Genomic DNA, 11,562 nt, shown 5'->3' on the forward strand with positions numbered 1-11,562 from the left:
ATTCTCAGAACGTCCCGTAGAACATTCTTTGGAGATCTGTGCTATATGAGGGGTGCACAATAACAGTAGATACTGTTAACTCACGACTTAAAAACAGTCAGAATTTATTGAAATCGAAACTATATATTGTTCTAGAAGACGTTGACACGCTTGTGCAATTACAATAAGATTGACCGTTTCAACACTAGATATAAGCAATTAAGAACTGCACTTTTTATACGAAATGTCGCGTTTATTTTTGTAGGGTCTAAATTAGTAGTGATATGTTAATAAAATACGAGCATGTGAATACAAAACATACATTATTGCATCAATAGTGCAATGTACATTTTGCATGTTTAATTAAATACACTATGGACCTCAAACTTTTATACAATTTCAAAATTTCTGTTAATTTAATCAAATTATCCTCCTTTACTCTATAAGATATCGTTTCAAACATCGATATACAGCGTGCGAGAATGTATTAGGTCAATCGGAAAGTTCTGTCTGTTTTTTTGTAACAAAAAATATAATTTTATTTAAGGGGATGCTGGAGTGCCAAATTATCACATTACAGTTGTATAAAAATCTTCGAATTGACTGAACGGAATAAAAAATCCTTTTACAGGATTAAAGTAGACGCAAAATTAGGAGGTGGTGTAGTGGATTTTATACTAAAATCGAAAGAAAAAATTTTTTAACTTTTTTTCGATTTTAGTACAAGGTCCACTGCACCACCTCTTAATTTTGCGTTTACTTTAATCCTGTAAAAGGTTTTTTTATTCCGTTCAGTTAATTCGAAGATTTTTATATAACTGTAATGTGATAATTTGGTCACTCCAGCATCTCCTTAAAAAACAAAATGAAAAAGCACATCAATCAAAATATTGTCCATCGTTAGCGATGACTTTTTCCCATCTTTCTGGCAGCAAGCGAATTCCGCGACAAAAGAATGACTCATCTTTGGAGGCTATCCAGTCAGAGACCCATTTTTCGACGTCTTCATAAGAATTGAAGCGTTCTTCAGCAAGTGAGTGTGCTATCGATCGAAATAAGTGGTAGTCGGAAGGGGCACAGTCTGGTGAATAAGCCGCATGGGATATCACTTCCCAGCGAAGTGCTTCTAACGTTTCCTTGACAAGTTTTGTGACGTAAAACCGAGCGTTGTCATGAAGCAAAATCACTTTATGCCGTCTCGTTTCATATTCTGGTCGTTTTTCGTGCAATGCTCAGCTCAAACGAATAATTTGTTCTCGGTAGAGATCCTCTGTGACTATTTGACCACATTTCAACAGTTCATGGTACACTACACCCTTCTGATCCCACCAAATACAGAGCATTGCCTTCTTTGGATATTCCGCTTTGGCGTCGATGTTGAGAATTAGCCGGGGTCGCAAATGGTTTTTCGACGTTTGAGGTTATCAAAATAAATCCATTTTTCATCCCCAGTGATGATGTAAAAATACGATGTAAAAATCCCTTTCTTTGTTGTCTAGCAAGTAGAATTTCGTAGATGGTTTTTCGCCTTTCAATGTCTCTTGGCTTCAATTCATTTAAGATCCATTTTCCTTCCTTGTAGATTTTTCCCAAGACTTTCAAACGATCGGAAATAACAGATTGAGCATAATTTAATGCTTCTGCAAATTGTTTTTGCGTTTGATATGGGTCTTCATCCACCAATGCCTGCAATTCTTCGTCTTCGAATGCTCTTGGCCGTCCAGAACGCTCTTCGTCCTCCACATCAAAATCACCACTTTTAAAGCGTCGAAACCATTCTCTGCATGTTTTATCGGAAGGAGCACTTTAAACTTCTACACGCATTCGATGAGCTTCAGCTGCAGTCTTTTTTCATTTGGAGCAAAAAATTAACATTTCGCGCAAATGACGCTTATTTGGCTCAAATTTCGACATTTTCGATGCAGTAAGAAGCAATATTATTGATACGAACATATACCTTTATTACTGAATTTTATTAACAGATGATAAAACTGAAAAATTAAGCTTAGTTTAGACATTAGAATTAAGGCCATCACACGTACAAAAATTTTAGTCGTAATCGTAAGATCGCAAGCAAATCGACCAATCACAATCAAAATTACGATCTCGCGTTTTAAAACGCTCGATTGTGAGATTGGCCGATTTGCTTATGGTCTTACGATTACGACTAAAATTTTTGTACGTGTGATGGCCTTTATCGACATTTCTAGCTACAGTTACTCGCCGCTAGATGGATGAAACTTTCCAATTGACTTAATATATATATGGGTGCGGAGACAGTTTGCTAACAGTTGATCAGTAACCTCGATACACAACAGAACAGCTATGACAGAAGTAGAAGGAAAGTCGTGTATTGCCATCGTCGGAGGTGGTTTGGTACGTGAAATATTTTTATTTCTCGATTTTGGTGTAAAAGGACGGTGAATAAGAAAAAGAAGCTCTTATTGCAGGTTGGAGCATTAGCCGCGTGTTTTCTCGCTAAAAGGGGTCATCAAATAGTCATTTATGAATATCGATCAGGTAAAAAACGTTAAAAAATTATATTCGAGTTTTATCACTTTAAATTTGCCTGTCTCGTGACTTACTACTCTTACAACCCTGGTAAAAAAAGTTGATAGAGAACGATTGAGAATGATATAATTTGGATTACACACACGAACGATTGGTGTCGGCTCACATTTGACAATTCCTTTACATCAACGTATCTAATCGTTTAATAACAAAGTAAAATGAATTTGATAAAATTTGTTTATGTTTCTTAAAAATTTAATTAGTCTTACGGGACATTAAAATTAAACAGATAGATATTATTTATTATAGTGACTCTAGAGAGAAAGAGTCTTTGATGTTATGTATTGTATGACACAGAAATATAGAAGATTGAACGTAAAAGCGCGAAATCTTTTCTCCTTGTCATTTCTCTGACATCACTGCGCACCAATGCATCGCGGCGTATGGGAATCATTTATTTAATCAATTCCTTTTTCAAAAATATAAAATATGTTGTAGCATATTTCTGATAGAGAAAACTTATCTTATCTTAGAAATCCTATTTATTATTATATCAGAAAAAAACTAATCATAAACTTAAATTAGAAGACTTAATAAATGGAATACGATAGAAAATTCAATTTTCGATAAATTCTTATACATTCATGATTTTTAACTACAAAAAGAAACTACTATAAAAAACGATAATGTAATAATACGATAATGATAGCATTCTATATGCAATATAAAATATATAGCATTTTGTAAAATCACGAACCAAAATCCATATTTAAAACGATAAAGATAAAATAGTTTTCTTACTTTTTCTATCGGATTTTTTTATATATGGGATCTGTATATAAGAAACGATAAAGATCTTATCGAAAAATTTTTACAACGCCATATACATTTTCTATCGTATATACACGATTCACATTAGTGAATTCACGAACCAGATTCCATATTCAAGTCGATAGGATTTTTTTTATCGTTTTCTATCAACTTTTTTTTACCAGAGAAGTTTGTACTCTTCTAATTCTATTCTTTATAGCATAACACATTAATATATGTATGTCAAGCGCATGCTTTGGGGACAGAATTTAAATCAAATGCATACTTTGAAGACATTTGTATACTTTAAGGCCATGGCTGAAAGTATCCTTGTGTCAAATGCATGGTTTGAGGACACTGCGTGTTTATGTTATTTGCATGGTTTGTGTATATAATTCTTTGTTGTATATAATTCTTGCCTCTCGCTACTAGATGGTGCTGCTTGTATTATAATTAAAGACCCTTTACTAGAGACTGGACATCTGCCCTACAAATGGCGGCGATGATTCGATAAATCGATTCCATCGATCGTTGTCAATTTTATTCGTGGTCATTATACTCGTGTCGTCAAACAATACGTGTGACATGTGGAGAGATAGCTTGTAAGTACATACCGACTGAATTTAAAGTAGAACGGATTGTGATTTCTGGTTAGTTAGTTTTCGTATTAAAAAATTTTTTAGTCAATTTGTTTTTGCGGTAAATTTGATTAGATTGAGTCTCATCATTAGTACCAAACCAGAATGCGCACAATTACCCGCTGCACACAGTTCCCCCACTTTCTCCTACGCCTTGGAACCAACTACTAAAAACAAATAATTTAGCTTATGATGATTTCATGCCGCAAAATGACTATATTTTTTTGCAGTTTTAGATAAAATTTTAAACAACTAAATGAATCAAAATAAATCTTTGCACAAATACTAATTATTATTTTTGATCGGTATATACAATTTTATTTAATTCTTAATATTACTCCCTCATCAAATTTACGAATAAGCATTACAAAACGCGATTTTACGTAAAAATTAAGACGAAATAAAAAATTAAATAATTTTTAAACCAATAACAGAATTATATATTATACGCTCAGATTTTACACAGATATTCGGAATAATAGAACAATCTATAAAATTTTAATGTCTCTCTCTTTGGTAATGTTTAGAGGTCTCGCTCATACATCAATAATATATATTAAAATAATTTTATATAATTTATTTATACATATATATTAAGTGTATCAATTAGTTTTAAGGAATATTTCCTAGCTAAAAACACATTAAGGGGAGGTTCTAGTCTAGAGGTCCAAAATTTATGTATTTTTATCAATTTTTTTCTTAAGAAAAGGAAAGAGATATCAAAATAATGCTTTTTGCATTATGTTTTTTATATTTCCACATACAAAAAAAATTTTTTTATTTTTAGAAATGTAGAAAATTGCGGCTGTAGCCTACGGGTACATCAGAGCGTGCAACGTTTAATATTTTGAATATTGCAAAATCCTTTTACAGGCATATTCTACACACTTTAGAGATGCAAAAAATGAAAAAAAAATCGATTTTTTTTATCCTCCAATGTAGAACCTCCCCTTAATTCAAAGAAAATACGAGTCACATTAATCAAAATATATTCCTCTATTTTATACAACTTTTTTCTATCTTTCTCGTAAGAGATGAATACCGCGATGATAGAACGATTCCGCTTTTGAGGAATTCATTTAACAACGATTTTTACACTTTTCTGAAATTCGAGAAGTCCGTGTATCTTCAAGCACATATTACATTAATCGGAAAAGGAGATAACATGGGATCAGGTCTGGATAATACGCGGGGTGTGAAACGAGAGATTTCTCATTTGAGCTCTAACAATATTTATAATAGTAGGTAAACAAAACAACATTAAATACATAGAACTAATAATATTTACAACATTAAATAGAAAGAATGGAAACCCTGAAAGATCTAGAAGAATATATGTTTCACGGAAAAGTGTTTCGTATGAAAGTTATAAGATAAGGTTTAAAAAGATTCAATTATCAATCTTATTAGTTTGACGGCATCGTTAAAGTCGTCACTTTGATATTTTAAAATGGAACTCTCTATTCTATATTGCACATCCTTATAGCGCTTGTCGAGACGTTTTCAAAACGCTATATATATCATAAATTCTTTTGTGGTTAAAAATCTCCTGAGATTATATTAGAGGGTTTGCGGGTTATCACCGTGTCTTCTTTCATGGTCGATGCCAACGTTTCGTGAACCATGCTGTTCACTTCATCAGGGCGAGTCCCCCGGGGAAGCAGTATCAGTGCACCCCTCGCCCTGATAAAGTGAACAGCATGGTTCACGAAACGTTGGCATCGACTATGAAAGAAGACACGGTGATAACCCGCAAACTCTCTAATATAATCGAAGAAGATAACCGTGGAAGCCACAAATGCGTAATCTCCTGAGATATTTAAAAATATGTCGTAATACCATTAATATAAAATAAGTATCTCGTAAAGGTCAAACTGATAAGATCAGTACACAGACTATTTTGAACCCCACAACTTCTTTCCGATACACTTTTCTGTAAAACTCATATTTGTCGAGATTTTTCAATATTTCCACTCTTTTTGTTCCCCCTATCTTGTATAATTAAGGAATATTACACTATCTTCGAAATATTCGTTTAACACATTTGTCCTTGAAGTATGCATCATACATACAAAATTGTTATAATATTGGTCTCAAAGTATATGTTTAATATACGGATGACCTCAAATTTAAACGCATGCTTTGAGGACAAGGCAAAAATGTCCGTCGAAGAGGTAAAAAGCATGATTTGAGTACTGTCCTCACAATATCTATTTAGTATATTAGTCCTCAAATCATGCATTTTGCAATAAAAAGTCATATACTTTGGAAATTACAGCTTTATAGAATGTATTATATATCCTATGTACATGGATGTAATGTTGGGACCGTAATACGCATATTTATGTTTGAATTTAGGAATGTCTCAAACTATGTGCTTGACATACATATATATATATATATATATACACAATATATATAGATGTAATCAAGGTTTGCTTAGTATTTTTTTATTAGTATGATTTTAAGATAAAATTGATAAATTGATATAATTATTACTTAAAGCATATAAAAAATAATATTTCGAAATTGATAAATTTTGAGACATTATTTTTTAAATACTTTAGGAAATAATATCTTAGATAAATAATCGATTTTTTGAGTCTTCATATTTTTAGATATACGAATGGAAAAATCGCGTGGTCAAAGTATCAATCTAGCGCTGTCATTCCGTGGCAGAGAAGCTTTGAAGGCAATCGGTCTTGAAAATATTTTGGTAAAATGTCATGGTACTTGTATGCGCGGAAGAATGCTCCACGATAAAGACGGCAATTTGAAAGAAGTTCTTTATGACAGCGTCAAAGGAAATGTGTGTCTTTACTATTTCGAATTATCTTCTGTACATACACGTGTAATTTTGCTTATCTTTTGAATATTTACATGAATTAATTATTTATTTTGCAGTGTATTTACTCCGTCAATAGACAATATCTCAATGTGGTTTTATTAGACGGTATGTTCCTTTTTTTTGTATTGTTTGACTTAAATCGAATTGAAATGATTTATCATAACAATGCTTAACATACAAGTTTATTATTAGTAATGTTCATTTAAAGAGAAAGAGTTGATTCTGAAAATAGAAAAAGAAGAAACGTGAGACAAAATATGAATTCCATTTTAAAACAAATCCTATTTGAGAATTAATGATACCTTTTGTCTATTCTCTGAACTTATATAAATTTTAATGATTTCATGTTACAAGTTTCTTTCTGTAAGTAATAGTTTAATTATTTTCTATTATTTAAATAAATTATTTAAATATATAAAATCTTTTATAGTCCTAATAATTTTTATAACCATTGACATAAACAGTTTATGTTACAATATAATAATTAAAAAAAAGGCATTCTTAATTTTTTTAAATTGATTTTTGCAAAAGTTAAGATCCTCACATATTCGATCAATACTTGGGCAAAAAATCATTCTGTTGTCATAATTTATTTAAAATAAATATAATATTATATTAATTATATCGCAAGTAAATCAAGGGAATACGAGATTGAATGCGGGATGATGTAGTTAAAAAAAAGCTTCACTCCTACGTGATATTCGATGACGTCGTGTGCGAAGCCACAAAAATTCACACGTATCATCTTACTCGCAATACCCACTTTCCATTAACGTAGATTTAAGTCGCGATATCGAGTAACTAATCCAACATAAAATCTAATTTAAGATCTACACAAATCTTGTTTTGTTGTGATTATATTTTATATTAATAGCCGCAGAAAAATATCCGCAAGTGCAACTCAATTTCAACAGAAAGCTCGTAGAAGCTGATTTGGAGAAAGGAAAGATGAAGTTTTTAAAGTGAGTGAGTGAATAATATTATTATCGGAAATTAATATTTTGTCCTATTTAATTAGTTTCTTGTCTGTAGTACTCATACGGGGGCAACGGAAGACGCGAAAGTTGATTTGATAATTGGTGCCGACGGCGCGCATTCGACAGTACGAAAAATTATGGCTAGAAGACCGCTCTTTAATTGCGCTCAAACATATATCGAACATGGATACGTGGAATTGTCTGTGCCGTGTAAAGAATACAATGAAGTGTGTACCGTAAAATATATAACTTTAGTCTAAATTATGATAATGTCCAGACAGCACGCATGTCCAAAATCGAAAAATGTTAAAAACGTCTTAACCATTCGTGATCCAGATAGAAAAATTCAATTCATGGTAAGCTATGTGGAGCATCTCATACTCCATGCTATACTTCACCATAAGTACATGAATTTAGTATGACTGGCAACGTTATAATTCCAGTTAACGCTACGCGAAACGGCAACTTGCGCGCAGTATTTTTTAAAAAATTATAGAAGTTTATTTGCTGGGGTATGTTACACCCTACCTAGTTTACAGAAAGTCAAAGACGGTTCAAATCTTATATCCTAACGTTGGACATGCGTGTTGCTACATATTTTTTTAAATTTAGACCAAAGTTATTCCAACTGGGTCAAAGTTTCCAGATTTTATGGTATGAAAGAAGCATCGTCGTTTTTAATTAATCCTTTTCAAACATTTTGTTATATGGATTTAAAAAATATAATTAAATGAAAGGATTCTCAAATTTTATAAACAAATAATACAACAAATGACGGGGCTAATGAGAGTTAGGTAACAATATGCGTAAGTATAATACAGATATACATTTAACCATTATATCAAACATAAGAACGTTTGGTTTCACTTTGAGCCATCCTCATTAAGATAAAATGATTAAACTTCTCGTTTTCATTTGCACATGGTAAGGATTCCGTTGTCAAGAATAAGTTAACGTTCCGTCACAATCGGTTAATAGGCCGAGTGATCATTCATCTTATATAGCCATCCTAAAAGTGATCGAACAGAGATTCAACTTTTATAATTGTATGAATAAAACTACAATGTCATCAAATGCAGCTTAAAATTGAAGTCCAATTACAAATAAGTAGTGACGAGTAATGTCCTATAATAAAATTCGTAACAATAGTAGAGTCAATCATTAATAATTATAGTCAGTTAAATTATAACATAAAGAAAATTTCTAAACTCAACCAAACAGTATTAAAATCAATGTTAGATATCTTACATAAAACAACTGTGATATACCCAGCGTTTCAAGAGCTCTCTCCTTCAAATCATACATCACTAATCTAAACTTGCTAAAACGAGTGATAACGGTGAGCTCATAGGTGTTCCAGAATTCTGTTTACAGTTTCTATCATTAAAAGAAAAATATGTAGAATAAAGAATCATTTTTAGTGCTGTAATAAATTTATCTTTCGGAATAATATCTGATATGAAATTTCTGAAATGAAATTTTATCTTCTCATAACGCTATCAACAGCTGAATCAATAGAGATATTCGTAAATTCGTAAAAAGAGAGAATCATCAAGAGAAATAAAAGTTTAATTGTCATCAATAAAAGAATCTTTAAATTTGTCAATTAATTGAAAGCTATTATCATTGTGACTGCATTAGCTTCTTTTTACATAGATTGATTATTTCAAATGAACCTAAATTAAACCTTCTTGTCAAATGGAGCCCATTTTTGTATATTTGATATAATGATTTAAATATATATGTATTTGTATTATACTTATGTATCATTAACTGCGACTGGTTCTTATTAGCCCTGTCATATGAATTTATTTAAACTTTTTGTTCCCTTTAAAGTTTGCGATGAGCGGTAACAACCTTCATGTTTGGCCGCGTGGTGAATTTATGATGACCAGCCTTCCGAATGAGAATCACACGTTTACTGGCAACTTGTTCGCTCCGTTTCGTGTGTTCGAAAAATTGAAGACGCGCGAGGCATTGTTGAGCTTTTACACTGAACATTTTTCGGATCTTCTGCGATTGATCGGTGAGGAGAAACTAGTGGAGCAGTTTTTCGAAAAAGAACCACAAACTTTAATATCTATTAAGGTTAATATATTCTGCGATCGATCGATTTATTAGATTTTAGTATAAGTATGATCTAACTTCTTGCATCTTACAGTGTAAACCTTATCATGTTGGGAAAACCGCTGTTATAGTTGGAGACGCCGCTCACGCCATGGTGCCTTTTTATGCTCAAGGAATGAATACTGTAAGTTATTTTATCGAATTGATTTGAGGACCAAATTACTTCGCGACACTTGCAAAGAAAAAAATAGACTGTAACTGTTGCTCATCATAACGAAGTTTATTAGAAGTTATCGCTTTTTTACTTTAAAAGTGATACAATAATTCAAAAACTATTTTTTTAAATGATAGAAAATTACTCACTAATTAAATAAAATCTACGAATGAAATATATTCTTAATTAATTCAGTTAGTTTATGTTTAATGATTGGCAAGGTAAAATGTTTATTTAATTAAATATTATTAAATATTATGCATGATAATAAATCGAAAATTGCGTTTTTTTTAGTTATATCATTTTTGAAGTGAGAAAGCTATATGTTACCATCCGCATAGCAATATTACAGGTTGCAGCAATACTGCTGCAAATTTTGTGCTGTTGAAGATAAATAATAGAATTTGCTTTTATGATAATTAATCATTTTATTACGTTAGGGTTTCGAAGATATTTTAGTGCTCGATGAATTAATGGAACGTTACGATTCAAACTTCGCAAAAATTCTACCAAAATTTTCGGAATTACGATGCGACAATGGGCACGCAATATGTGATCTCGCAATGTATAATTATATAGAGGTACATATTAATCAAATTTATCTACTATTGTTTTCGAATATTCATATATTGTTGATTCAAAATTAGTTTTTAAATTGTATCTTTCAGATGAGAGATTTAGTGACGAAAAAGTCTTTTCTTTTTCGAAAGTTCGTAGACAAACTTTTATTCACTCTTGTTCCCAATTTCTGGATACCGCTTTATTTTGCCGTGCAGTTTACTCGCATGAGTTTTCGTGAATGCATAGCGCACAAAGAGTGGCAGGATAAGGTATGGGTAAGATATAGCAAGCGATACAATGCATGCAGCTACAAAAATTATCTCTTATATTACAGGTATTGAGAATGAGTATTTTTTATCTCGCATTTCTGAGTTTTGCTGTCTTTAGCTGTTCCTTTTTTCTAAAATGAAATGTGAATTCGATTGTTGCCAAATATTACCAACAAATTGTGATTCAATGATATACGGATAACGTAACTAATTTTTATAAGAAATATTTCTACGCATTTAATTATGTCATACAAATTTTTATAGTTTTATGTATAACACTTACTAATGACTAAAAATTACTCAATTTATGTATAACTTAAATTCAATTAATACAATTTTAATAATTTTATTAATTACTAACATGTATATTTTATAAAATGAAATACAAAAAGATACCTATTATTATTTATACAATAAACTTATTGCATACTTGTGAGCATAAATCGTACAACTTAATTTTTAAATATTAAAAAAATTTGATTTTAATTTCTTTTAAAAAATAACATTAATTTTAATAGTGACCTAAATATGTTTCTGACAAACAAGGATACATATTTCTCATATACGTAATATAAAAACCACAGCAATGATATGTAATTAAATTCTGTTCAAATATATTTTTTTGCGTCTTTATAAGTTTCGACTTTGCTTTCAATCTAATTATTGAAAATGTGTGTGTTTGTCAGTG

The 11,562-nt window shown here is 31.1% G+C and overlaps 1 protein-coding gene across 3 annotated transcripts in view; it reads left to right on the plus strand.

Annotated features, from left to right (window-relative positions):
- Nucleotides 1-2,279: 2,279 nt before the first annotated feature.
- cn (Kynurenine 3-monooxygenase cn) overlaps nt 2,280-11,562 on the plus strand; it is a 34,413-nt gene continuing 25,130 nt past the window's right edge. The window contains exons 1-11 of one of the 3 annotated variants that reach the window (XM_018453802.1): nt 2,280-2,355; nt 2,430-2,499; nt 6,557-6,747; nt 6,843-6,891; nt 7,661-7,748; nt 7,819-7,990; nt 9,600-9,851; nt 9,925-10,014; nt 10,485-10,625; nt 10,713-10,874; nt 10,940-11,107. In XM_018453802.1, the coding sequence (XP_018309304.1) occupies nt 2,305-2,355; nt 2,430-2,499; nt 6,557-6,747; nt 6,843-6,891; nt 7,661-7,748; nt 7,819-7,990; nt 9,600-9,851; nt 9,925-10,014; nt 10,485-10,625; nt 10,713-10,874; nt 10,940-11,014 (1,341 nt within the window). In that variant the 5' untranslated portion in view covers nt 2,280-2,304 and the 3' untranslated portion in view covers nt 11,015-11,107. Of the gene's footprint in view, nt 2,356-2,429; nt 2,500-6,556; nt 6,748-6,842; nt 6,892-7,660; nt 7,749-7,818; nt 7,991-9,599; nt 9,852-9,924; nt 10,015-10,484; nt 10,626-10,712; nt 11,108-11,562 lie in introns of those variants that run through there. The other 2 variants (XM_018453804.1, XM_018453803.1) reach the window with 2 other exon arrangements.

This window comes from Mycetomoellerius zeteki, unplaced genomic scaffold (assembly GCF_001594055.1).
Source record: "Mycetomoellerius zeteki isolate Tzet28-1 unplaced genomic scaffold, Tzet1.0 scaffold41, whole genome shotgun sequence".
In the NCBI taxonomy this organism is placed as follows: Eukaryota; Metazoa; Arthropoda; class Insecta; order Hymenoptera; family Formicidae; genus Mycetomoellerius; species Mycetomoellerius zeteki.